Source organism: Xylaria bambusicola (genome assembly GCF_022495145.1).
Source record: "Xylaria bambusicola strain CBS 139988 unplaced genomic scaffold F5B22scaffold_22, whole genome shotgun sequence".
Lineage (NCBI taxonomy): Eukaryota > Fungi > Ascomycota > Sordariomycetes > Xylariales > Xylariaceae > Xylaria > Xylaria bambusicola.
Genome location: NW_025953575.1, coordinates 1 through 26,347, shown reverse-complemented (window position 1 = coordinate 26,347; position 26,347 = coordinate 1). Strand labels below are relative to the sequence as shown.

The window sequence follows — 26,347 nt, the reverse complement described above, 5'->3', positions numbered from 1 at the left end:
TTGTCAAACATCCTATGACATATTAGTACAACTCTGGATTAGGACCTTGTGGGAAGTTCAGCGATGGGAAGGGCAAGATACCTGTGTCTCATAAACTTCAGTTCAATCGTCACGACCTTCTGATAAATTTGCCGCTGAGTAACTTAGATAAGCTCGAGGCGAAATATATTCTTTCAGTGACAAAAGCTTGGCGTCCTGGGAGACCGACTCGCCTTGATAGTATCCCCACACGGCTGGGTGGGGACTGATATTGTCCATCTATCGCGACATTCTATACATTCTTAATAGTAGGACCTGGTGCTCTCGCTACGGTAATTCTCGGATGTGCCTGGGAACGCGCCCACTGGCGTTCCAACCGCCGTTCTGTCCTCATCATCGGAGCTGAGCTGTTCTCCCCCATAATCGTCTGCTCGGTCTGGGACGACGCGCATTGACTCAAGGGTTTGCTTGGAGAGCTCAGGCATTTGGTATGGTTTAATGGAATGAATATCCCTACCCGAAGGAAGACTCGATAACATCGTTGTAATTGGCGGTATCGTCTGCGTGAGCATCTGAGAAGAGTTAGCTATAATGTACAGTACAGGATATAATTTCAAGGGGAAGCCTACCGTATCATTGACTTTGGTCCATTTGGTCTCCAGCATCTCAATTACTCTGGTCTCTTCTAGCTTTCCAGCTTCAGATCCCCAATTCGTACCCCTCTCAATCTTTTTGTCCTCCCTCCTTTCAGACCAATCCTTCTTCATGCGACTGAGACTCAGCCCCTTTTTTGCCTCCTTTAGTTCGATTCCGAGTTCTTGAAAACCGCATCTTAACCAGCCAAGCGCATTGCCAGTCTGGCCGGATAACTCAGCATCGATACCAAAGAAACGACATGCCTTTGCACGGCTTGTCTTTCGGAAATCGTCTAGGTATCGCAGCAAGTCATCATTTAGCTTTGATGATCCTTTCCCCTTCACTGCTTCACAAAGAGAAGAAGCCTGAGCAGCATGGTCGGCGGCCGCAAGGCATAGTCGCGCAAATAAGTGGGCTCGTACTTTAGGAATCTCGGGAGCCTTATACATCCATTCGCGATCGTTATCATTGCGATCTTGAGCAACAACGGCGGGATATGGATCATCCTTCAAGACGGCTAGCAGCGTGGCCTCTGCAAGAGCTAGAGAGGCCATGGCTCGGACTGTAGACTGCGCGATATCTGGGCAGGGCGAGGCGGTAGAGAGGGCTTCGGCACGCCGAGCCAAGTAGTCATGCACCGAGGCCGCGTCCAACAAATGTTTCGTGGCTGTTGTTATGGCCGTTGTACGGTCCTGTGGGCTCATTGGAGCGCCTGAAGTGACATAAAGCGGGTGAAGCGAGGCACGAGCTCGCAGGGTATAGGCGTATCCCAAGGTCGAGAGTGCAAAGAATATGTCATATTCCAGAGATTGGATTCTGATCCGCGGTGTTTCTCGGCCCGGGACAGCATTGCCAGATATCGCTGGGCGCCATTCTATTGTAGGCGTAGATGTTAGGACAACACTAATCTCCTCCCCTTGCAAGGATGCACGACTCAAGCCAGCATCGATGGCGAAGGCATAGGCTAGGTAGGCATTAATATTGGATATAATGGAGGGGAGATGTTGGCCTTGTGATGACGGTGGAAGTCTTTTGTACTTTTTCAGTCCATCTCTCACTACGCCTCGATGTGTGCTCGCATTGAGGGGCAGAGAGGGATGTGATTCACTTGTGAAGCTTGATGAGAAGGAGAATGCCGATGTGGTCGGTAGTGTGAATTGGAAAGGCATCTTGTATAAGCTTCCACTGCATTACATCAAGAGAGATGCTCGGTATTATCTCTATGTCGTGAGATCGAAGCTTGGATAAACAAGATATCAAATGCATCAAGACTCCGTCTACTGGTACCTACTCCTCTGAATGGAATCTCCAAATGATGCCAAGCTCTGAGCCCATCGAGGTACCTCATGTCTCCAATGTTCTGGGTGGGGATGAAAGTACCGGCTTCTTTCAGAGGCCCCAGCAGAGAGTCCTTGGCTGCTGATGTGGGCCATGATGCCATCTGCGAGAATGCCTTGCAGTTACTTAGCGAGCTTAGGTAGTTAATTTAGCAACTAAAATACGCTAAATTACCTCCCAGGGTCCTGGAATGACAACATTACAGGGCTCCCAATCAGTTCCCGCCAATTGATTACGATACTTGCTACACCTATTTGAGATTTGCTCTACTCAGCGAAGAACCATCAGCACAAACATCGTATCAATCCTTCTGGTCAGGCCACATATACCAGGACCTCTCCGTGTCGACTTCATGTCATTCTCTCTCCAATCTTCCCTCCCGATCTCCCGGTGACTATGGCCACTGCCTCAGCCATGTCGTCGCCACACAAGCCCCGGCGCAAAGCGAAAAAGACAGCTCACTTCGACGCCAATGTCAAGCCCGAAGCCCTCGTTCGATCTCCCAGCTTTCCTCTAGAAGCTCTCTTATGGCCCGCTCGGACTTCCCTTTCTCAATGGGAGACACTACCCTTGATTCTCATGGCCGCGGGCCTCTTCCGCTGGGCTGCCGGCTTATGGGGGTACTCGGGTCCGTACAATTCCTTTCCGTTCTTTGTTTTTGTCGCATGCTGACCCAGATTCGCTTTTGATCCAGGTCAGAATAAACCTCCTATGTTCGGCGACTATGAAGCTCAAAGGCATTGGATGGAAATCACCACACACCTCCCTATCTCGCAATGGTACTTCCACGACTTACAATGGTGGGGACTCGATTACCCTCCTCTCACAGCTTACCACAGCTGGTTGTGCGGTCGAATTGGGTCATTTATCGATCCTTCCTGGTTTGCCCTCTATACGTCCCGTGGCTCGGACGACCCTACCCTCAAAATATTCATGAGAGCCACAGTAATTGTCTCCGAATATCTAATATATGTCCCCGCCGTTGTCATCTTTACTCGGAGATATAGCCGGCTTTTTGGCGTGGCGCAATGGCCTGCCTCGCTCGCGCTTGTCGCTATTCTTTTGCAACCAAGCACTATTCTCATCGACCATATCCACTTCCAGTATAATACTGTGATGCTTGGCTTTGCAGTTGCTAGTATGTCTAGCATGCTGGCTGGTCGATACATGTGGGCATCTATCTTTTTCGTTGGCGCCCTGGGCTTCAAGCAGATGGCCTTGTATTACGCTCCGGCCGTCTTTGCTTTCTTGTTGGGTACCTGCATTTCACCTCGGATCAATTCGGCGCGGTTCTTTGGCATTGCTGCTGTGACTGTAGCATCTTTTGCCATATTGGTCCTTCCATTTGTTCTTGGTACCATCTACGATACGAGCAGAGGCATTGTTTCGCGACCTGAACTTGAGGGAGCTCAGGCGCCGCTCCCCATCTTCGCTTTTCTCTCTCAATATCTAGACACGTCGGCTGCTTATTATCCAGTTATTGAACAGATTGTGCAAATGATACACCGAATCTTCCCATTCGCTCGAGGATTATTTGAGGATAAGGTTGCTAATTTCTGGTGTGCGGCGAATGTGGCTGTCAAACTCCGCGGCTATCCTGCTGAACTCCTCCAGAGAGCTTCTCTGTTGGCGACTCTAGCAGCAATCTTTCCGCCTTGCGCCATCCTTCTTGTAAGGCCTCGTAAAGAACTTCTTCCTTACGCTCTTGCCTCTACGGCATGGGGCTTTTTCCTCTTCAGCTACCAGGTCCATGAGAAAAGCGTTCTTCTCCCGCTTCTCCCGATGACACTTCTCCTTGCTGGCAAGCAAGGCTTAGGCAAAGAGGTCAGATCGTGGGTGGGATTTGCAAATACTCTCGGAGCGTGGACGATGTTCCCACTGCTTCAACGGGTCGGTCTGAAAGTTCCCTTTGTAGTACTCACATCTCTTTGGGAGTATCTACTTGGCCTACCACCATTTTCTATTAGTGCATATTTCCCTAAAGGCCAAAATGCTGTGCTTCAATGGGCGACATTGCTGACCCATGGTCTCTTCTACCTCGCCATGACAATTTGGCATATTGCAGAACAGACTATCACCCCACCTCCTGATAAGCCTGATCTCTGGGTTGTTGCCAATGTTGGTGTAGGTTTCTCTGGGTTCTCCCTCTGCTACCTGTGGTGCCTTTGGAAATTGATACAGGAAAGTGGCCTGCTAGGGGCCAACAAGAACAAGGTCAAGACTAAATAATCATTTCTTCAGCATGCCGGGTTGAAACCACGACATTTAAGTTTATGTATGCACCATTATTGATACCCCTCAAAGAATTGAAACATTATGTATTGCGTCGAGTTATCTTATGAACAACCCTGATGATGTCCACTATCTATAGAAGTAAAGACATATCTCAGTCCACAATCATCGAAAAGACTTTGTGACTTCATAGGTCACTGAATCTGGGATTAATGTCACAAGCCTTTGCGACGATTACTCTTCGACATCAAACAGTACAAACTGCTTCTTGAAGGGGTTAGGTTACAAGTAGCCCGGTAATTAGGGAGAATTGAGAAACTAGCCATTTCAGGACAGGATGAAGGGATGAGATTATTCATGTCTGTGCCCTGTAGATTGTCCTTCGCTAGCGCCAGCTCGGGACCAAAGCACCGGGCTCAGGGTAAGTTTCTGAGCCTCGTCCATGCCGTTTCCATGTTCTTACGGGCGTAAACAGATACGCTTTTTCTTTTCTAGCCTACCAGAAGCTATCCCGTTGTGACGGTAGGGATGTAGTAAATGACCGCAGAGCGAAGCAAACAACATTGAACCCAGCCACAGTAATACTAGTCGTTTCGTGTAAGATAGGACAGATAGATTCAGACCATGCTACGCTACATCTGAGTAGAAACGACTCCTAAGGTGCTATCAGAGAAACTCTCCTCAGGCCTCAACGTTGTCGTCGATCATATTGCAAAAGGGGAAGTTTACCTTGTCGGTTCAGGGTATCCAGCCGCGCTGATCTTCCATCCGCAGAAGAGCGCGCTATTTGACTGTATCTTTCTTCAGTATTGCCGATTATTCGATCTTAGCGCTGGCCTAACATGACGTTTCTAGAACTTCTGTTGACAGCCACGTGGTTGTCTGGGGTCGTTGTATCGTTATCCACCACTGGTAGTCCGGTAGTGCCCCCGGGATCACCAATGAACAATTCAAAGATCGTCATTGCGGTTGGAAAGGTAGCGATGCTACTCTGGTGATCTAGGCTATCCTACTATATGTGCTGACATGTTATTAGGGTTCATTCTCATTTATTCCGAATACGGTCACGGCAAAGCCGGGAGACGAAATTAGTATGACGCATCTACTATATCCAAGGACGGATTTCTAACTATGCTCCCAGTATTCGAGTTTTGGTCAACGGGTCATTCAGTTGCCCGCTCAGCGTTCGGCTTCCCAGTGAGTAGTATCATGCCTTGTCCTGTGTTTACTTTGGGAGCCTTCAAAATAGCCTAGCTGGCTTAGTCGATCTGAGTCCGTTCAAGCATCGAAGTCTCCCGTCATTACGTTATAATATATTTTGCTAAATCAACGTATTGAAGTGTATGCCCTACGAGTATATAATGCCAGAAGCCACAGGATTTTGGAGCGGCGATGTAGTTGATGTGACCCCGAGCTCGCACCCTACATTCAGCATCACAGTCAACGATACCCAGCCCACGTTCTTCTACTGGTATGTCGGCTCCTAACATGTATAACTATGATACTAATAGCATCTGAAGTGCCTTAGCAAGCTCTTGCAAAGCAAACAGAATGATCGGGGTGATCAATCCAGTATGTCAACCCATTCAAATAATAACTAGCTTCAAGTTCCAACATTTTTGGAGAACAGCACATGGACATTAGCCCAGCAGGATTATTTCAGTAAGTCTTTCCCTAGAGGTTCCTCCTTTCTCTTATTTCTCCATGCATACCTGCGGACCCTCGGTAATGTGCAGACGCTGCTTCTGCTTTAAAGCCCCTATAATACCTTGTTGTGGAGCAGAACACTGACGGTCGATTTCAAGTCAATCCCAGCATTGTCGAATTACAACCTGGAGACCCCTTACCTTCAGAATCGAACCGAACAGAGTCACCACCAACAGACAGCCAAGATTCCGATGATGATATGCCCAGCCTATCAGTCGGCGAAATCGCAGGCGTAGCGATCAGCTCTCTAGCCCTGATGATATTAATCACCGCCCTTGCATACACTTGCATTCGCCAAAGCCGAATAGAAAAGAGGCGACGGCGAAAGGCCAGAGACCACCCAAACAGTCTCCCGCTGATAAATACATCGGGAATTAGTGATTCAGCGCTGAGAAGCCCGCCACCGCTGCAGAACGGATCAAACTTCGTGTCACCGGTATCCGGACACCCTGAGAATTCCGGGCATTGGAGCATGAATTCGGCCTTAACCACCCCCCGCCGGAATTCCTTTCGGCTGTGCCTTCCCGCGGTTATTAATAATGTTCCTTCTGAGACCTCACTGGTCTATTGTCCGTATGTTTTCTCTGCAATAATCATCCTATGGAAATTTGGGTGGCTATGCTAACTTAGTCTTCTTGTTTCGTAGGGAGCAGCAGAGGTCCGAGATGCCGGGTTCGTTGGTCCCTGTAGAGCTTCCCGCTGCCAATGAGTGCCGTATTACGAAAAGTTCTTGATTTTCAAACTTAGACGTGGGTTTGATAAAATCGGTCACGTCCACAGAGGCAGAATATGTCGTCTCTTTAATCTTTTGGGAGATGGGTGAGGAAGTTATAATAATAATAATAATAACAATAATAATAATATAAATGCATTGACGTAAAGGATCATTTTGGAATAAAATTTTATCCTGCTCCCAGTCAAATGACACTCACTATGTCTTTAAAGGCTGGATCACTGGCTGCTCACTCTGCCCAATTACTCGCCAAGCTGAAAGGGGGGCATGTTGAACAACCCTTTCAAATTTTGGTCTATGATCTTATTAACATACTTCATAGCCATTGTACCTCAAAGCTCTAATGTGCCGATAGGCTTGTCAGTCAGGTTGTTTACCTAATACCTAATTAGGTAATTTACCTGCAAGGTATTAATCATCTGGGTATAAGTCATAGGTTCGAACCTTCCAATGGGTTCGATAGGGAACCCTTCAGGGCACCCTTTAAGGCACCCTATAAAGCAGCAGCTAGGTCTATATATAACAGGTTATCCCTGCGGTTAAAAAGACTATATTTTATATTCCTATTTATATAATTCTCCTTTTATATTAAATAATTAAATAATTTATTTATTTACCCCACTTATTAATTATTTTTTAAATTACTTATTAAAATATATATATAATTACTTAAGTTAACCTATTTAACTTTTAAAAGATTATTTATTATTATTATTATTATATACCCATTATACTGCTTATATAGCGTAGTCCTTTTACCTATATATTTATAAGTAAAACTATATAAAAGTTAAATAAAAACCTTATATAACCTTTAACTATTACCTTATTACTTTTTAGCCCTATATAAGTTAATATATATTGTTTAATTATATAATAGGAAAAGGGAAAGTAAAAAAGCTTAAACTCTTTTACTTTCCTTATATTCCTTAATTATTTAAAAAGGAAAGGAAGGCCTTCTCCTTTTCCTTAAGGACCTTTAAGGGGGCCCTTTTTACCCTTTTATTTAAGTTCTTTTTTCCTTATATTCCCCCTTTTTTACTCCCCTTAATCCCCTTAGCCTTATTATATATAATAATTCTTTTAATGCTTAATAATTACTTTATAATTACCTTTATCTTTATTAAGTCTTTTATTATTATTTATAGGTTCCTATTAATTTATAGCTATATTTTAATTAGCTTTTTAATTAAAATCTTCCTTTTATTTTTTAATAATTTATATTATAGGATTATATATTATAAAATTTCTTTACCTTTTATATATTTATAAAGAGGGGTTAAAAACTTTAAAACCCTCCTTTTATATAGGAAAGCTTTAAATCTTATCTTTTTAATTTATATTTATATTATTAAAGTTACTTTATACTTTAAAAGTTTATAAAACTTTTATAATACCCTTTTTCTATTAAGCTTTTACTTTATTATTATAAAGTAATTATATTTTATTTTAATATAGCTTTATTTTTTTCTTTATTTTTTAATTAAAGTATTATTTAATTTTTTCCTTTTTATTTATTTATTTTATTAATAGTTTAAGTTTATAATTAAGTTACTTTATAGTTAATTTTTTATATTACTTATAAGTCTTCCTTTAATTTACCTTTTAGCTTACTATTTTTAAAATGCTTATATAAATTAATTAATTTTTATTATAGCCTTTATTAATACCTTATAATATATTAAGTTTTTTAATTAGCCTTTTATGACGGAGCGGTATAGTGCTTTTACCAGCGGCGCAGCGCTTTCGCCAATGGCGCGGCGCTTTTACTAACGGCGTAACGCTTTCGCTAATGGCGCAGCGCTCCTAACTAGTGGTATAGTGTACCCTTAATAAGGGTATATTACGCCCCGGCAAAAGCGTACCTATAAGGGCGCTTTTAACAGGGGCATTACGCTTTAAGAATTAGCTAGAATGCCTATATAATTAAAAATTTTTATACATTTTATTATAAAATAAATAATAAAAATAATACTTTTAATTTAATTTTAAAAATATTATTTAAAAATATTAGTTTAATTTTATTAATTATAAATATTTATTAAAATTATAAATTTAATTTATTTATATATTATATTATATTTAATTAAAAATTAAGCTAATTAATTTATTTATTTTTAAATATATATAAAAGTATATAATATTTAAAAAATAATAAATTTAAATCTTTTATAAATGTTTAAAAAGGTTAATATTTTTTTAAACCTTTAAATACTTTTAATTCTTATAAAAGAATTTATAAAGGAAAATATTATAATTTAAAAAAAAATAGCTTATATTAAAGCTATAATTAAATAAGGATTAAAATATAATAATTTTAATAAATTAATATTAATTTTAAATAAAAATATTAATAATAAAAAGTTTAAAAAATAATATAATAATATTATAATAATATAATTATTAAAAATAATTTAATAAAATACTTTTAAAATTAAATATAATATATTTTTTAATTAAATTAATTATATAATTAATAAAAATTACTTTAAAATTATTTATATAATAATTATTAATAATAATAAGCTATAAATTTAAAACTTTATTAAAATGCTTTAAAATATTATTACTTTATTAAAGTTTAATATTTTAATAATAATTTAATAAAATTATTATATTATATTTAAAAGGGTAAATATTAAAAATATTAATATAATAAAATAATATTAAAAATAAAACTTAATATATTAATATATTAAAATAAAGGATATTTTAAATATTAAAAAAGTTTTAATAATAAAAAACTTTTTAAAAGCATTTTTATAATATATAATGCTTTTATAAATAAATATATAGTTAATAAAAGTTATTAAAAATAAAATATTAAAAAGATTAATTATAATATTAAATAATTTTAATAAAGTATTTAAGGGCTTTATTAATAAAAATAATATATAAAGGTATAAAAGTATAGTAATCTTTATAATATTTAATATAACTTTTTTAAATAATAATTTAAATAATAATACCTTTTAAAAGTCCTTAAAAATATATAAAAAAAAAAAGGATATTTATACCTATATATATTAAACCTTAAAGAAATATATTTATAAAAACTATAAAAGTATAAAAGATTATAATTTATAATTATTAAAAAAAGCAACCTATATTTAATAAAACTATTAAATAAATAAATTATTAAGGATATTAAAATATATTATAAATATATTTATTAAAATAATTTATATAGAATTATTTTTATTAATAGATAAAAGGTTATTTATAAGGGAACTTTATTTAATTAAAAATTAAATAGGAAAAAGAAATTTCTTAATAAATAAATCGTATATATTATAATTAGTTTAATGCTTCTATTATTAAAGGTATACCTAATAAAACTTAACCTAAAGGAAAAGGAACTATACTTCCGTTATAAATAGTACCTTAATTCTATATAATTCTAATAATCCGCTATTAAAAAGTATTTAAAGTATTAAGGCATACTTATTTAATATTAATAAGATTAAAAAAGTATTTATTATTAGTATAAATAAAAGTAATATAGTTTTAAAAAGCTTTTAAAGCATTAAAGCATTTTTATATAATGTAGCTTTAAATAAATAATAATAATAATTTATATATTAATATATTCCTTTTCCTTAAATTATAATAATAAGAGTGTAATATTTTATAAATTATACTTTATACTTTTATGTTAAATTATTAATAAAAATTACTTTATAAAAGTAATTATTAACCTATTCTACTTTTTAAATAAATTTAATTTAAAAATATATTTAACCTTTAATTAAATATTATATATATTATTAAATAATATATTTATTAATAATTATAATATATTATATTTAATAAATTAAAAAGAATTATTAAAATTAAATATATTTATTTTAATTAAAGATAAAAAAATAATAAATATAAAAATAATATAGTTTTTAATTTTTAATATAAGGAAAAAAATTATTAAAAATATACTTAATAATAAATATAGGTTATATTTTATAAATTTAATGCTTATTAAGGTAACATTTATTAAAGGTTTTTATATTAATATTATTTTTAAAGTATATTTATAAAATAATGGAATTTAATATTATAATTTAAACTATATATTATATTTTAAAAAAATTAAAAATAATATCTTTATAATAAAGTTAATTAAATAATATAATTTAATATTTTTTAAATATAAACCTATTTTTATTTATTTAAATAAATCCTTTATAATATTAATAGTAAATTTCCCTATAAAAATTCTAATAAATGTAATAAAATTAATTATAAATATTAATAAAGCTAAAAAACGAAAGCATTTATAAAAGTTATTAAATAATTCTTTAAAATTATAAAAGGATATAAAAACGTTATAATATTTTAAATTAAAATATTTAAAACTATATATACTTTAAACGCTTATATATAAGGTATAAAATATAAAAATATTAAATATATTTAAACTTAAATATAAAGATTATATAACAATATATATTTATTAAATATTTTTAAAAAGGATATTAAAAAGGCGTTTTATAAAACTATTTTAAAAAGTTAATTAAAACTTATTTAATTACTTAAAAGGTTATAATAGTATAAACTAATTATTTATATTTAAAGATAAATTTAATAACTATATTTAAATATACCTATTTATAAATAAATTATTAAATAAAGTTTTTAATAAACTATATAGGTTTAAGTATTAAATAATATATTATTTTTAACTTCCTATTTATAAATTTTAAAGCAATAATAAAAAAGTAATAATTATAATAAAAGGTAAAATATACTATAAGATTTAAATAGAAAATAAAGGAATTAATATTAAACTTTTTCTACTTTATTAAAAGGAAGGTTCTAAAGGAGTTAAAAAAGTAAAAAAAGAAATAATTAAAAAGGTATTAAAAATATTATTCGGAATAACATTTTTAAAAAAGTTATAGCTTAAGGTAGCTTAAGCAATAGCCTAGCTATATAATATAAGCCCTTTAAAGATATATAATTTATATATGCCTTATAAGGTATTAAAGCATTAATTTATTTAATATTTTTAATAATATATATTTAAAAGAATAAAGAAGTTAATAAATAATTTAAAGCTTAATTAAAGTAATATTTATATATATAAATATAAAATATACCTATTAAAAAAGGATTATAATATAAATAAATATAAATATAATTATAAAGTTAAACTTTAAATATATATTAAATATTTAATAAAATATAAGTTAATTAAAATATATTAAATATAAATACTTTAATTAAAGGAGGTTATTATTATTAAAGATATAAAATTTAATAAAAAGCTTTATTATAATAAAAAGTAGAAATATTTAATAATAAAGGTTATTAAAATATATATAAAGCCTTTATAAATTATAAAAAAAGCTTAAAAACTTTAATAATATTAAGAATATTTAATTAAAAGTAAAGGATATAATATTTAAGTTAAATATAAATGCTCCTATTAATAATAGGGGAAAAATATTATATAATTTTATTAAACCCTTTATTACCCTTTTGGAAAAGTAAAAGTTAAGGGTAGGTATATTTAAGGATTAAAAAAAAGGATCCCTTAAAGGTTTATAATATAAACTTATAACTTTTTAAGAAATGCTTAAGTTAAATAAGCACCATTTTATAATAAAGGGCAACTTTAATAATATAAATCAAACAGGAAATAATATACCTTAGGAAGCTATTATATTAAATATATAAAGTAATAGGTTATTATTAACGAATATACCTTTTATACTTAAAATAAAGCTTTAATTATTAATTAAAAAATAAAAATATAAATAAAAGGTATTCCCTTTAATAATAAGGTTAAATTAAAAAGTTAAAGGTATAGCTTTAAAGCTTTAAAATAAAGACTAAAAGTATTTAAAGAAAAATATTAACGTTATTATTTTTTTAACTATAATATTTTTTAATAATAAAATATATATCCTATATAATAAATATTAAAAAGCGTTTTTATAAATATTTTTATTAAATATAATAAAAGTATTATATTAAAAGGATAAAAAGTATAAAACCTTTTATATTATATTTATAGCTATAGTTATTTATAATAAAAGAATATAGCTGGAATTTTATTAAGGGTATATATATTATAGTAACCTGGAAAATCCGCTATTTAAAAGTTAAAAAAATTTTAAGATATACGCTTTAAAAAAGAAGTTTAAAAAGAATATTAAAGAAGAATTTTAAAGGATAAAAAATATAAACACTTTAAAGGTTATATTTAAAAAGCAATTTAAAAATGCCTTATTATTATTAAAATAAATATTTATTTATAAGTTTAATAAAAAGGGCTATTTAAAAATATATAAATTATAAATAGTTATAAAAGGAAACCTTTAAGTAAAAAATACCTTATAATTAACCTATACTATAATTCTAGCTATAAAAACGTTTAAATTAATAATAGTATTAATAATATACTTAAACTTAAAAATTAAATAGTATAATATAATAAAGGTATTTTTAAATACTATTTAAAAAAAGTAAAGTATAATTATAATAAATCTTTTTAAAGGATTTATAAATGGAAATAAAATTAATTTATTAATATATACTTTATATAGATTATAAAATTTATTATTATTATAATATAAAGAATTTATAAAAATGCTTTAAGCTAATAATATAATTACTTTTTTAAAAGAGCTATACTTATTTTATATTTTAAATTGCTATATATTTATTATTTTTTATATTAATAACTTTTTAGTTTTATATAAAAAGGATTATTAATTTTAAATATAAAAGATTATTAATTAAATTAAAAGCATTTATAAGTTTAAAAAATAAAAAGATGCCTTATAGTTCTTTAATACAAAAATAGTTAAAGATAAAAAACGAAAAACTATAATGCTACTTTATAATTAATATATTAAAAAAGTAGTAAAGCGTTATAAATTTAATAATTAAAGTTAAATATTAATAATTCCTTTATTATATAAGGAATTAAAAAAGTTCTTAAAATAGGCTATAAAGTATAAAATTAAAGCATTTTAAAAATATATTAAAACAATTTTATATTGTAATAAACGTATTAAATATATATTATACCGGAATATTATATATATTATAAAAGGATATTATAAAAATATATAAGATATATATTAATAAGGTTATATAACCTATAATAGCTGTTTAGTATATATATATTTTTATATATGTTTATATTTTAGTTTTATCTTTCTTTCCTTTCTTCTTTAATTTAAAATTTTTATTTATAGCATTAATATAGCTATGCTTTAAACTTTTAATTATAATATTATTTTAAGCTCCTCCTTTTTATTAATAAGCGTTATATAAATACATTATTTATATTTAATTACTATTATCCGTAATTTATAAATTAAACCTTTTTCCCTATTATTATATTCTATATTTAATAATAAATAAATATAACCTTATAATAGACCTAACTAATAGAATTAGACTTTATGCCCTTTAGAATTAAAAAGATTTTAGTTAAAATAAATAACTTAAGATAATTTTAACAATTATTATTATATATTATATTTAATATTCCTATAATTAATAAATAATTAACCTAAAACCCTATCCCTTTTATTAAGGAAGAAAAGATTAATATTAAATTTAAAGATAGCTTTTAAGACTTTTTAAACCTTAAACCAAAAGATATAATGCTTTTACTATTAGACCTTAGTTTAAATAAAGGATTAATAAAACTATTCCAATTAATAAATAAGATAAATGTTATTAATTAAGCTACTTTAATCCGATAGCTATAAAAATAAATTATTACTTTTTAAGCTTAAATGGAAAAAGGTAGTTTAATTCCAATATTACAAAAAAGTATAGTTAAAAGTGCCTTTAATAAAGTTAACTTTAAATTAATTAATATAGTTATATAGGCTATTTTTGAAATAATTAACCTTATAGGTAACCTTATTAGCTTAAATTTAAAATATATAAAAAAGGCTAAAACCTATAGAGCTAATTTAAGCACCTTTTCTGGAAATAAAGATTTATTTAATAATTAATTAGGAAAGTTAGCCAATAAATTTAAAAAAAATATAATAATATATTATATTAAAAAAAGCTAAATATGCTATATTATATCCCTTTTAAAGGAAAATGTTAAAAAAATAGTTAAAATTTACTTCCGTTTTATTATTTAATTATATAGCAATTTAATTAAAATAGTATAAACGTTAAAAATGGCTTACTATAACCTAAATTAAACTACCCGGGTATAAAATGCTTTAAATAAGTTTTACTTTAAGTTAAGCTTTAATATTTATTAATTTATTTTTTAATTTAATAATTTAGCATTAAAGTTAAAGTTGTTTAAATCTAAATGGTTTTAGTTTTTATAAAAATATATTAACTTTAACCTTAAAATTAAAGTATTTAAAGCTAATATTAATTTATTAATACTATATAAATGCTTTTACAATAAAGTAATAAAGGTAATATATAACTATAATTATTATTATAATTATTAAAAGAAGAAATAAGTTATTAATTTTATTAATTATAACTTTTATAATAAAAAGAATGTAAATAAAGGGAATATTATAATAAAGCTTAAAAGAATAAAGCTTTTAAAAGAAGAAAAGAAGATCTATTAAAAAAACAATATTTATTTTAGCTATAGTAAAATAGGATACTATATTATAGATTACCCTAAAAAGAGCAAAAATGTAGCTTAAGTATAAAATAAAGAAAGTAAAGAAAAGCTTGCTAACTTTTCTTTTATTAAATCTAAGTTGGAAAATTAGCTAAATTATTAAAAGACTTCTTAATAATTTATAAATTATTTTTAACCTATATAAAAAGTAATCGAAATATTATTTAATTTATATACTTTATTTAAATATAAATAAATAATTTTAGAATAAAAGCTATTATATTATATAATATTAGAGTTTAAATGCATTTAATGATTAATTATAAATTAGCTTACTATATTAGCTATTAATTAAAGGCTAGGTTAATTACTTTAAAATAATTATAACAATTAAATAATTATTAAGGATAATTTATTAATATAGTTAATTAATACCTTATTATTACTTTAAAAGTAAATAAATAAAGGTTTAAAGATTAAACCTTTTAAGTTATTAATATTAAATATAACGTTATAATTAATTTAAAATAATTAGTTAAAAATAAGGTTACTTTAAATTATACCTATTAAACGTTATATTAATTAAAAGATTTATTCCCCTTTATCCTATTTTTATTTATAATTAAAATCGTGTAAAAATCTCTTAATGATTAATAAGTTAACCTTATTATTTAATAGGATACTAATCGAAAGAATACTGCTTTAAAAAAGAAATATACTATTTTAAAGTAATTAGTTGCATGCTTTTAAGAAAATATCTAACCGGAAAGCCTAAAGATAAAGCAATTTCGAAATAAAAGGATCATTTAACAATTTATTAAAAAGATTAAATCGAACCTTAAATAGAAATAATAGAAGAAAAGGGTACTTTTAAATAAGCTGATACCTATTAAATTTATTAAAGCAGTTTTAAAAGTAACTATAATAATATTAAAAAAGATTTAAAAAACCTTTAATAATAAACGTATTCCCTTTTTATGAAATAAAGACCTTAAATATATTAAGCTAATTTATTATTTAATCCTTAAAGAGTTAGCCTATTTGGAAGGATTCTTTTTAAAAGTGGAAATTAATAAATTATTCCTATTATAATTAAGATATAATATAGTCCTTAAAACTATTATTAATAACCCTTTAAATAGCTCCCCTTAATATTAAACGTTAATTTAATACCTATTATTAAAAAAAGAAGTAATGGATAAATTGTTAATTTATAGCTTTATTAAACCTTATATAGAAATAAATACTTCCTTTATCCTTTTTGCTTTTAAATTAAATTTAACTAAAAGATGGTTTTATATAAATTATTAATAGAGAAATAAATACTTAAAAAACTATATTATTTTAACGTTAGATTTAAATAATATTATATATAATAATTGGAAGGCTAAATATTATATTAAGCTTAATATTATTAAAGCTTTTTATAAATTAAAGATAGTTTTAAAATTTTAATATTTAATAGCTTTTTAAATTTAATAAAAAGTATTTTAATAATTAATTTTACCTTTTAAATTAAAGATTAAGTTTATTTAATAGTAAAACTTTATTAATTCCTAACTATATAAACTATTTAACCTTTTTATTAATATTTATATTAATAATATCTTAATATTTATAAATAATAAAAAAAAGCATTAAAAATAATATAAAAAGGTAATATATTACCTTTATAATATTAAATTTTAAAGAGATATAAAAAAATCCCGCTTTAATATAACCTTTATAGATTATTTAAGTATAATTCTAAAGGTTAAATAAGGTATTTAAATAAACCTTAAAAAGATAAATGCTATTATAAATTAGAAATTTAAAAACCTAATTAATATTTAAGCTATTTGTTTATTTTTCGGGCTATATAATTTTATTTAAATATTTATATATTATATTAATAATATAGTTAAACCTTTAAACCGTTTATTTAAAAAGGGTATATTATTTAAAATAGGTAATAAATAATAAAGAGCTTTCGAATTAATAAAGAAATTAATTTATAAGGTACCGGTATTAGCTTTTTTCTAATTTAATTAACCTATTAAAATTAAAACTAACGCCTTCCGGAATATTATTAATAAAGCTATTTAGCAATAATAAAAAGATAATACTTAAAAGCCTATAGGATACTTTTTAAAAATTATATTATTAGTTAAGCAAGTTTATCCTATATAGGATAAAGAACTATTAGCTATAATTTAAATTATAAAGTATAATTATTTAAAGCTATTAAGTATAAAGTTTTTTATAATAATTAATTATTAAGCTTTATTATATTTTACTATTAAAAAAGTTCTTTTTATAAAATAAATAAAATAGGTAAACTTTTTATTTAACTTTAATATTACCTTTTAATACTATTCCGGTTAAAAAAACGTAATAATAGATATATTATTTTATAAAATAGTTAATTTACTAATTATTAAAGCCTATAAAGCTAAAGAATATAATATAACCCTAATCCTATTTAAAACTTTAAAAGGGCTAATAACCGTTATAAAAAAAAAGGCAATAATATTATATAGCTCTAACCTAATAAACTTAATCTAATAAAAAAACGAAAAATAAGGTTTAAAATATAAAGATTATTAGTTAATTATTTTAAAGCAGACCTTTAATTTAAAGGTTTATTTCTAAATAACCTTAATTAAAAAAGCTTATTATTTAATAATTATTACTTACCCCAGGTAAAATAAATATATTAAAATAATTAAATAGAATTATTATTAGCCCTTATTAAAATAAAATATTTAAATATATATTTATAATTATTATAATTATTAATAAAATAAGATCCCTTAAAATAAAATACTTGGATTATTATACCTGTTATTAATTCCTATAGCTATTTAATATTATATTATAATTAATGAAAAGGATATACCTTTAAATAAGTATAGCTATAATTATATATAAACATTTATTAATAAATTTAATTGCTTATTAATTATAATACCTAATAAGAAAAATAATATAATAAAAAATATAATATATTAATACTATAAATATACTTATCATTTTTTAGGTTTTTTAAAAGTATAGATTTTAAATAATATAGGACCCTTTATTTTATACTTTTTAATAAAGGTTAATAAATTAACTTATATTAAATATTAGTATAAAAGTACCCTTTACCCTTAAATATAAAAAGCTATAAAATTTATAAATCAAAAGTTAAATTAATAGTTATGCTTTTATATTAATAAGTATTAGGATAATTGGAGCCCTTATCTACCTATATTAGATTTTATATATAATGCCTTTTAATATTTAGCTATCGATATAGTACCATTAAAGGTCTTAACGGAAATTAACGTAAGGAACCCTTTATTATTACCCTTATTAAATATTATTAAAAAGATAATACTTAAAAAGCTAGCTTAATAATTATTATAATAAACCTATAAAGTATAAAAGGTAGCTTATAAAGTAGCGAAAGCTATATAAAAAAGGTAAAAAATATAGGTAAATAAAAAGTAACGCTTAATAAACTTCTATATAAGAAATAAAGTCTTCCTAAAAAAGAAGGGCTTTATAATTAATAGCCTAACTACCTAATTAGATTTTTAATAGGTTAAACCTTTTAAAATATTTAAAAAAAAGGGATATAACTATATATTAAACCTTTTAAAATTAATAAAAATAATTAACCTTTTTTATATAAATTAATTATATAAAATAAGTAAAGACTTATTACCCTAATAAACTTAACTATTATTAAAATTTAAAAATATTAAAAGAGGATTAAAATAGGAAGTTAAATAGCTGTTTAGGTTATAAGTAATAGGGTATAATAAAACATTATAATACTAAATTACTTAAAAAGGTTATAACCTTAATAATATTTAATACTTAATAAAGAATTTTAAAAACTTATTAGTTAAAATATAAAAGTTTTATAAAAGATAGCTTAATATATTAAGACTGCTTAAATGGTTAAATAAATAAATAAAAGTTATAATAATTAACGAATTTGTTACTAATTACTTTAATAATAACATTACTATATAAAATAGTAATATAATTAAAATTAAACGCTATAAATAATTCTTTAACCTATTTTACGCCTATATTTTAATTTTAATAAAGGAAAGTATAATAAATATATTAAATATATATTATACCGGAATATTATATATATTATAAAAGGATATTATAGAAATATATAAAATATATATTAATAAGGTTATATAATATATAATAGCTATTTAATATATATATATTTCTATATATACTTATATTTTAATTTTATTTTTCCTTCCTTTTTTCCTTAGCTTAAAATCTTTATTTATAGCATTAATATAGCTATACCTTAAACCTTCAATCGTGATATATATAATGCTATTATATTAAAATTAAATATAGCTTATATAATAATATAATTATTAAAGTTCTTAACCAATCTTAAGCCAGATTACTTAAAAGTAATAAACTAAATTATTAAATATATATATATTATAAAATTCTTATATATTATATATAATAATTAAAATATAAGTATATAAACGTTTATTATAATAAAAAATACCTTTTTTATAAATAATTAAAAAACTAAACGCTTTTTATATAAATATATTATTTTACTATTTAAGGGTATAATTATATAAAAAGTAATATAATAAAGTATAGTTATTATATTAATAATTAAAGCTAAAATAAATATTCTATTATTTATAAAAAAAGAAATAATAATATTTAAATAGCTTTTTAAAGATATTATATATAACTTTAAAAAAATATAAATAATCTTTTTAAATAATTAATAAGTTATATATTTTATAATAAAGGAAAATAAATATATTAATATTTAGCTTTATTATATAAATATTTAAAATATATAAATAAAATAAAAGTATATTAAAGGATTTTTTAAAGTTATATATTTATTAATAATATAAATACCTATTAATAGATTTATTAAAAATATATTAAAAGTAAAATTTAAACATTTTAAAACGTTTATTAATTTAAAAAATAAAAGCGTTATAATTATAAAAAACGGATAAGAAAATAAATATATAGTTAATCTTAAATATAAGGCCCCCTTTAATTTCTATTTAAAAACTTAAATTAAACTAAAATAATAAGCGGTAAACTATACCTTATAGAAATAACGGTATAATAAAAAGAGAAGAAGGAGGAAAAAAGCGTCCTTTTTAAAGGAAGAAGCTAGGTATAATAAGCTTATTTTCTTCTTTTTCTTCTTTATCTTCTTTGTTTTTATTTTTAAAGGATAGAAAACTATTAAGTATAGTAATATTAAGGATAAGTATTATTGAACTAATAAGGAAAGGTATAATATTCTTTTTTATTTTCTTCTTTTTTTATTACTTTAAGGAATAAATAGTATAATAAAACTTAATAGCCTTTATAAAGGTATCCTTTAAAAAAAACGCCCTATAAAAAGTTATATAAACCTTTTAAATAATTTAAACGTTTATTAAACAATTAAAGTATATTAAAAAAATTATAAAAAGGGAATTAAATTTATATCTTTATTAATTATAAGGGTTAAAAGGGTAGTAATAATAGTAATAATAATAGTAATAATATAATAAAGGTTATAAAACTAATTAGCTTAATTATTTTAATTAAATATATATTATAAACTTTATAGCTATAAAAGTTTAATAATTTTACTTTAACTTCTTTTATATTATTAACTTAAAAGCGTTAAAGGTATTTTATAATAAAAAAGAAATATTTAAAGTATTTATATAAATATATATAACTTATAATTCTTTTAATATTAAAAGTATTAAAAACCTTTCCTAACTATTTATTTATAAATGTTTAACCTTCCTATAAAGAAGGACCAAATATATTAATTATAAAGGATTAGGGTAAGTTTTAATATTATTAGTAATTAAGTATTAAAAGTAGTAAAAAAAGTAGGTAAAGGTATAATAAAGGAAAAGGCGTAGCAAAAGTAAATAAAGGTATAAATAATATATATAATAGTTAAAATATCTTTTTTCTTTTTCTTTTTTTTATTATTATTATTATTATTATTATTATTTTTATTTTTATCTTTATTTTTATTATTGGTAATAGTAATAATAAGGGTAATAGGGATAAGTAGGTAAGGGGGGGAAGCTAGGCATAAAGGTAAAGCAAGTATAAAAAAAAAAAGGGGAATAAAGCTAAAGTTAAATAAGTATAAGGAAAAAGGGTTAAAATTTATATTAAATTTTTCCTATATTAATATTTATACTATATTTTTTATAAACTTTAAATAAAAGTATATTATACTTTATAAGAATTAATTAAAAATAAGTTATAAAAATATATTTATATATTAAAATTACTACCCTTTTTTAAAAAGAAAAGGCTAATAAAGTAAAGGTAAAAAAAAGCTTATAATAATATTTTTATATATATATATTAATATAATTCCTTAAATTTTAAAAGTATATAGTATTAATAATATAAATAATATAAAATTATAATAAATATACTTTTAAAAAATATATATTTTAAAAAAAATAATATTATATAAAAAAAATAACTTATTAAATAAAGTTTTAACTATTAATAAAAAGTAAAAAGTTAATAAATATATTATAAAATAAAAAGTGCTATATATATTATATAATATATTAAAAATTATAAAAGGATAAAAAGGAAAAAAAAAAAAGGAAAAAGGCTTTACTTTAAAATATTAAAGGGAATATATATTTTTTATATATTATACTTTTAAATATATAATTATTATAATAATATTAAATAAATAAATAATAAAACTTTATATAATAATAGTATTTTTTAATAAAGTACCTATTAATATATTAACCTTAAGTATTATATTTAATAAATATAAATAATAAAGGTTATTTTAATAAATATTAAATAATTAATAATATAAACTTTATATATTAACTTAAAATATTATTATAATAAATATTAAAAGTAAAATATTATAAATAATATATAAAAATAATTATATAATTTAATATTATAAACTTAAAGAATATTAATTAAAATAAATATATTAATAAAAAGTAAAATATAAAGCATTTAAATTATTTTATTTATTTTAATTAATAAAGGGTTAAATATATATTAAAAAAAAATTAAATAAAAATACCTTTAAAGTTAAAAAAGTAAAAATAAGTTTAAATATATAAAAGAAATATTAAATATATTATAATTTATTAATTATATAGCAATACTATTTAGCTAAGGGGTATATAATGGAATAATATAGCACTTTTACCAATAGTATAACGCTTTCGCTAATAATACAGCACTTTCGCCAATAGCGCAGCACTCCTAACCAATAACGCAATACGCCCCTAACGAGGGCGCATTACGCCCCAATAGAAGCGCACCTATAAGGGCGCTTCTAACAAGGGCGCTACGCTCCAAAGATTAGCCAGAATACCTATATAGTTAGAATTTTCCACATACTTTATTATAGGATGAATAATAAACAATGCTTTTAACTTAACTTTAAAAACGCTGCTTAGAAACGCCGGTTCGATTCCGTTAACTATAAATATCCATTAAATATATATAACTACTTTAACTATACTTTATATTAAAGTTGGATAATAAAGAGTTATTATTATTAAAATTACCCTTTTTTAATTTTAATAATATTATTAATTATTAAGGGTTTATAAATTATTAAGGTTAAAGTAATACTTTAATTTATTTAAACTTAATATTTTTAAATTCTTTTTTCTTTTATTTAAATATAATTTAAAAGGAATATAAGTTACCTTTAAACTTTAAGCAACCTTTTTTCTCTTAAAAAATTATTTCTTTAACTTTATAATTTTAATTAAAAATTAAACATTTATTTATTATAATAATTAAGCATTAGCTTTATTTATTAAATTAGGGTTATTAGAAAATTTTAATAGTTAATTTTAAGTTTATTATTCTTTTAAAAATAAATTATATTAACTTTATCCTTAAACTATTATTAAAAACTCTTCTTAATTTAAATTTCCTAAAAGAACGCTAACTTTAATTATTTATTTATATATAAGTATATTATAATTAATAATATTATAAGTAACCTTAAAAGGAAGCTTTAAAATTATTATAAATAGGTTAAATCTTAAAGGTTAAGTATAATGTTATAAATCTTTTCAATTTCCTAATAGGTATTTAATAAAACTAAAGCTTAAAGAAAGGAAGAATCTCCTTTAAAGCGTATATAAGAAGGGTATAAGATATATATAAAATATATATATTTTAAAAGCCTTAAAATACTATAGTATAACATTATTTAAAATAGCTTTATTACTTATAATAAAAGGTTAATAGTATTTAATATTAATTACTTATATATATTATTAATTAAGGAAGCTTATAACTATATATTTATAATATATTTAAGGTATATAAAAATTAAAAGGTTAATTGCTATACGTTATTAATAATTAAAGCTAGGTAATAATTATAATATATATATAATAAATTGCTTAAAGTATAAATTAATTAAAGTATTAAGGGATAAGATACTAGGTATATTAAAGCTTTTACCTATAATTAAAAAGGTATAAAAATACTTAATAATAGATTTTAAATAAATATTAAAAGATAAATATAAGTATAATAATATATTAATAATAATAAACTAATTAAAAAAATATATATAAATAGTTTTATATATAATATATATAATAGCTATTAATATTATTAAAATATATTATAAAGTACCTTTTAAAGTATTTAAAATACTTATAATAATTATATTTAATTAAAAACTATAATTTATATTAGCTTTTATAAATAAATTATATAACTTAATAGGTATAAAGTATATATTAATATTATTTAAACATTATAAAACTATTAGTTAAGTTAAAATTATAAATAAATATTTCGATTAATATTTATAGCTATATATAAACTATTATTAAGATAATTAATTAAAGAGAATTCTAATTATAAATTATATATAGGCCTCTTTACCTTACCAGTTTATAGAAATAGCCCCTTATAAAGTAAAAATAGGATTTTTAATACTATTTAATTATAATTAAAAAAATAAAACTATAAAATAAAAGCTTATTAAATTACTTATAAAAAAAAAGGCTTTATATAAAGATATATAAATTAAAATTAAAAAGATTATTTAATTTATAAAAATTATAAAAATAATTATAATAAATATATAAAGATATATAGTAAAATAAGTTAATAAATCTTATTAAAAGCTTAACTTTAATATAAATAATTATATATTTATTTTAAAAAAACAATAATCTTAATAAATTAATTACCCCTTAAATAAATTAAACTATTTAATAATATAATAAAAGTTTAAAATTTTAATATAACGCATCTCCCACTTGACCTGGCCACCCAATTGAGCTGGCCACCCCCTTAACCTATATAAAATCCTATTATTTCAATCTATAATAACTTTACGAATACTGATCGTACGATTTAATAATTAGTACCTTTGAATCCGTTAGTTAAAGCGGAATCCAGAGGTATTTTTTACTATTTTTTATAAAATTTATTAAGCGAGATATTAAGCAATACGCTAAAGGGGCGCTAAGCAAGGATTAATTTAGTGCTTACTTTAGCGTATTGCTTAATAACTCCGCGAATATAAGTCGTAAAAGTTAGTAAAGGGTACCGTTAAATAGCTCTTTTTATTACGAATCTAATGGTATATCTTATTACTTTATAGGACTAGTATTCGTAGAGTTATTAAATTATCACGTGATTAGTGCACCGACGTTATTTATATGGGCTAGGGGGGTGGCCAGGTCAATTAGGTGGCCAGGTCAAGTGGGAGATGCGTTATAATAGTAATACTTATATTTTAAAGGTTCCTTTTATATAATAAGCAATTAATAAATATTATATTAATTAATTATAAAAATATTTAAATAACCCTTTATTAAAATAGGTAATAAAGAACTTTAATAAAAAAGTTATTAAGCTTAAAAGTAAAAAGGAATTTATAATTAAAAGGATTTTTACTTTATAAATATATTATAAAAAGCTATAATATTAAATTAGTTAAAAAGGATAAAATATAAACTATAAGTAATATTTAATTAAAAATTTTAAAAATAATATAAAATTATTAAAGGAGTTTTAAAATATAAATATAAACTTTATAAAATTACTTATATAGTTAAAGGCTTAACTATAAGTTATAAAGGATAATAAATTTAATAAAGAATACTTTAATAAAAATAAACTAATAATAATAATTAAAAAAAGAATACATTAATGGAATATAAGTTAATAAGATTAAATTAATATATAAATTATAAATATAAGGAAGTCTTTTAATATTAATTATAAAGAAACTTATTATATAATATAATAAATAAAGGCTTTAATTAATATTAATAAATGAAAACCTAAAGGTACCCCTTCTTTATTTAAAAAGCATTAATTTAAAAACCTATTATTTAAGTCTACGCGGATGCAGCTATTTTTTTAGAGGGGGGTAGTTATAGATTGTGGCCAGTGGCAGTAAGGTACCTATATACCTTACGCGTACAGGGCTACTGTATAGCCCACCACGCTTATGTACGCCTGCTAGTTTGAACAGCTGTTACTACCTGATCCACAAACCGCAATTATCCTTAACCTATAAAGGACCTGGCTAGAATGGGCTATTGTACAATAGTTCTCTTTTCTTCTTTATACTTAAATTAATATACAATTCCAACTATTATATAAAGCCTTACCTTTAAAAGTAAAGCCTTTAACGCATTTCCCACTTGACCTGGCCACCCAATTGAGCTGGCCACCCCCTTAACCTATATAAAATCCTATTATTTCAATCTATAATAACTTTACGAATATTAGTCGTACGATTGAATAATTAGTACCATTAAATCTGTTATTTAATAAGGAATCTAGCGATATTTTTTACTATTTTTTACAAAATTTATTAAGCGAAATATTAAGCAATACGTTAAAAGGGCGCTAGGCAAGGATTATTTTAACGCTTACTTTAGCGTATTGCTTAATAACTCCACTAGTATAAGTCGTATAAGTTAATAGGGGATACCGTTAAATAGCCCTTTTCATTACGAATCTAATGGTATATTTTATTATTTTATACGACCAATATTGGTAAAGTTATTAAATTATCACGTGATTAGCGCACCGACGTTTTTTATATGGGCTAGGGGGGTGGCCAGCTCAATTGGGTGGCCAGGTCAAGTGGG

General features: G+C 24.7%; 3 protein-coding genes across 3 annotated transcripts; 2 read left to right on the top strand and 1 right to left on the bottom strand.

Moving 5' to 3' along the window:
- Positions 1 to 134: 134 nt before the first annotated feature.
- F5B22DRAFT_192090 (pH-response regulator protein palC) lies at positions 135 to 2,224 on the bottom strand. Its single transcript, XM_047969509.1, has 2 exons — positions 609 to 2,224; positions 135 to 551 (listed from the first exon to the last, which is right to left on the bottom strand). The coding sequence occupies exons 1-2, from the start codon at positions 1,782 to 1,784 to the stop codon at positions 282 to 284; spliced, it is 1,446 nt and encodes a 481-aa protein (XP_047830495.1). The 5' UTR covers positions 1,785 to 2,224; the 3' UTR covers positions 135 to 281.
- Positions 2,068 to 4,578, top strand: F5B22DRAFT_191965 (ALG8 glycosyltransferase family ALG6). Its single transcript, XM_047969507.1, has 2 exons — positions 2,068 to 2,581; positions 2,648 to 4,578. The coding sequence occupies exons 1-2, from the start codon at positions 2,350 to 2,352 to the stop codon at positions 4,180 to 4,182; spliced, it is 1,767 nt and encodes a 588-aa protein (XP_047830494.1). The 5' UTR covers positions 2,068 to 2,349; the 3' UTR covers positions 4,183 to 4,578.
- On the top strand, positions 4,579 to 6,720 carry F5B22DRAFT_191966 (uncharacterized protein). The gene is made up of 9 exons (XM_047969508.1): positions 4,579 to 4,606; positions 4,661 to 5,162; positions 5,222 to 5,276; positions 5,327 to 5,382; positions 5,526 to 5,656; positions 5,706 to 5,757; positions 5,811 to 5,847; positions 5,991 to 6,465; positions 6,539 to 6,720. The coding sequence occupies exons 2-9, from the start codon at positions 5,028 to 5,030 to the stop codon at positions 6,624 to 6,626; spliced, it is 1,029 nt and encodes a 342-aa protein (XP_047830493.1). The 5' UTR covers positions 4,579 to 4,606; positions 4,661 to 5,027; the 3' UTR covers positions 6,627 to 6,720.
- The last annotated feature ends 19,627 nt before the right edge of the window (positions 6,721 to 26,347 follow it).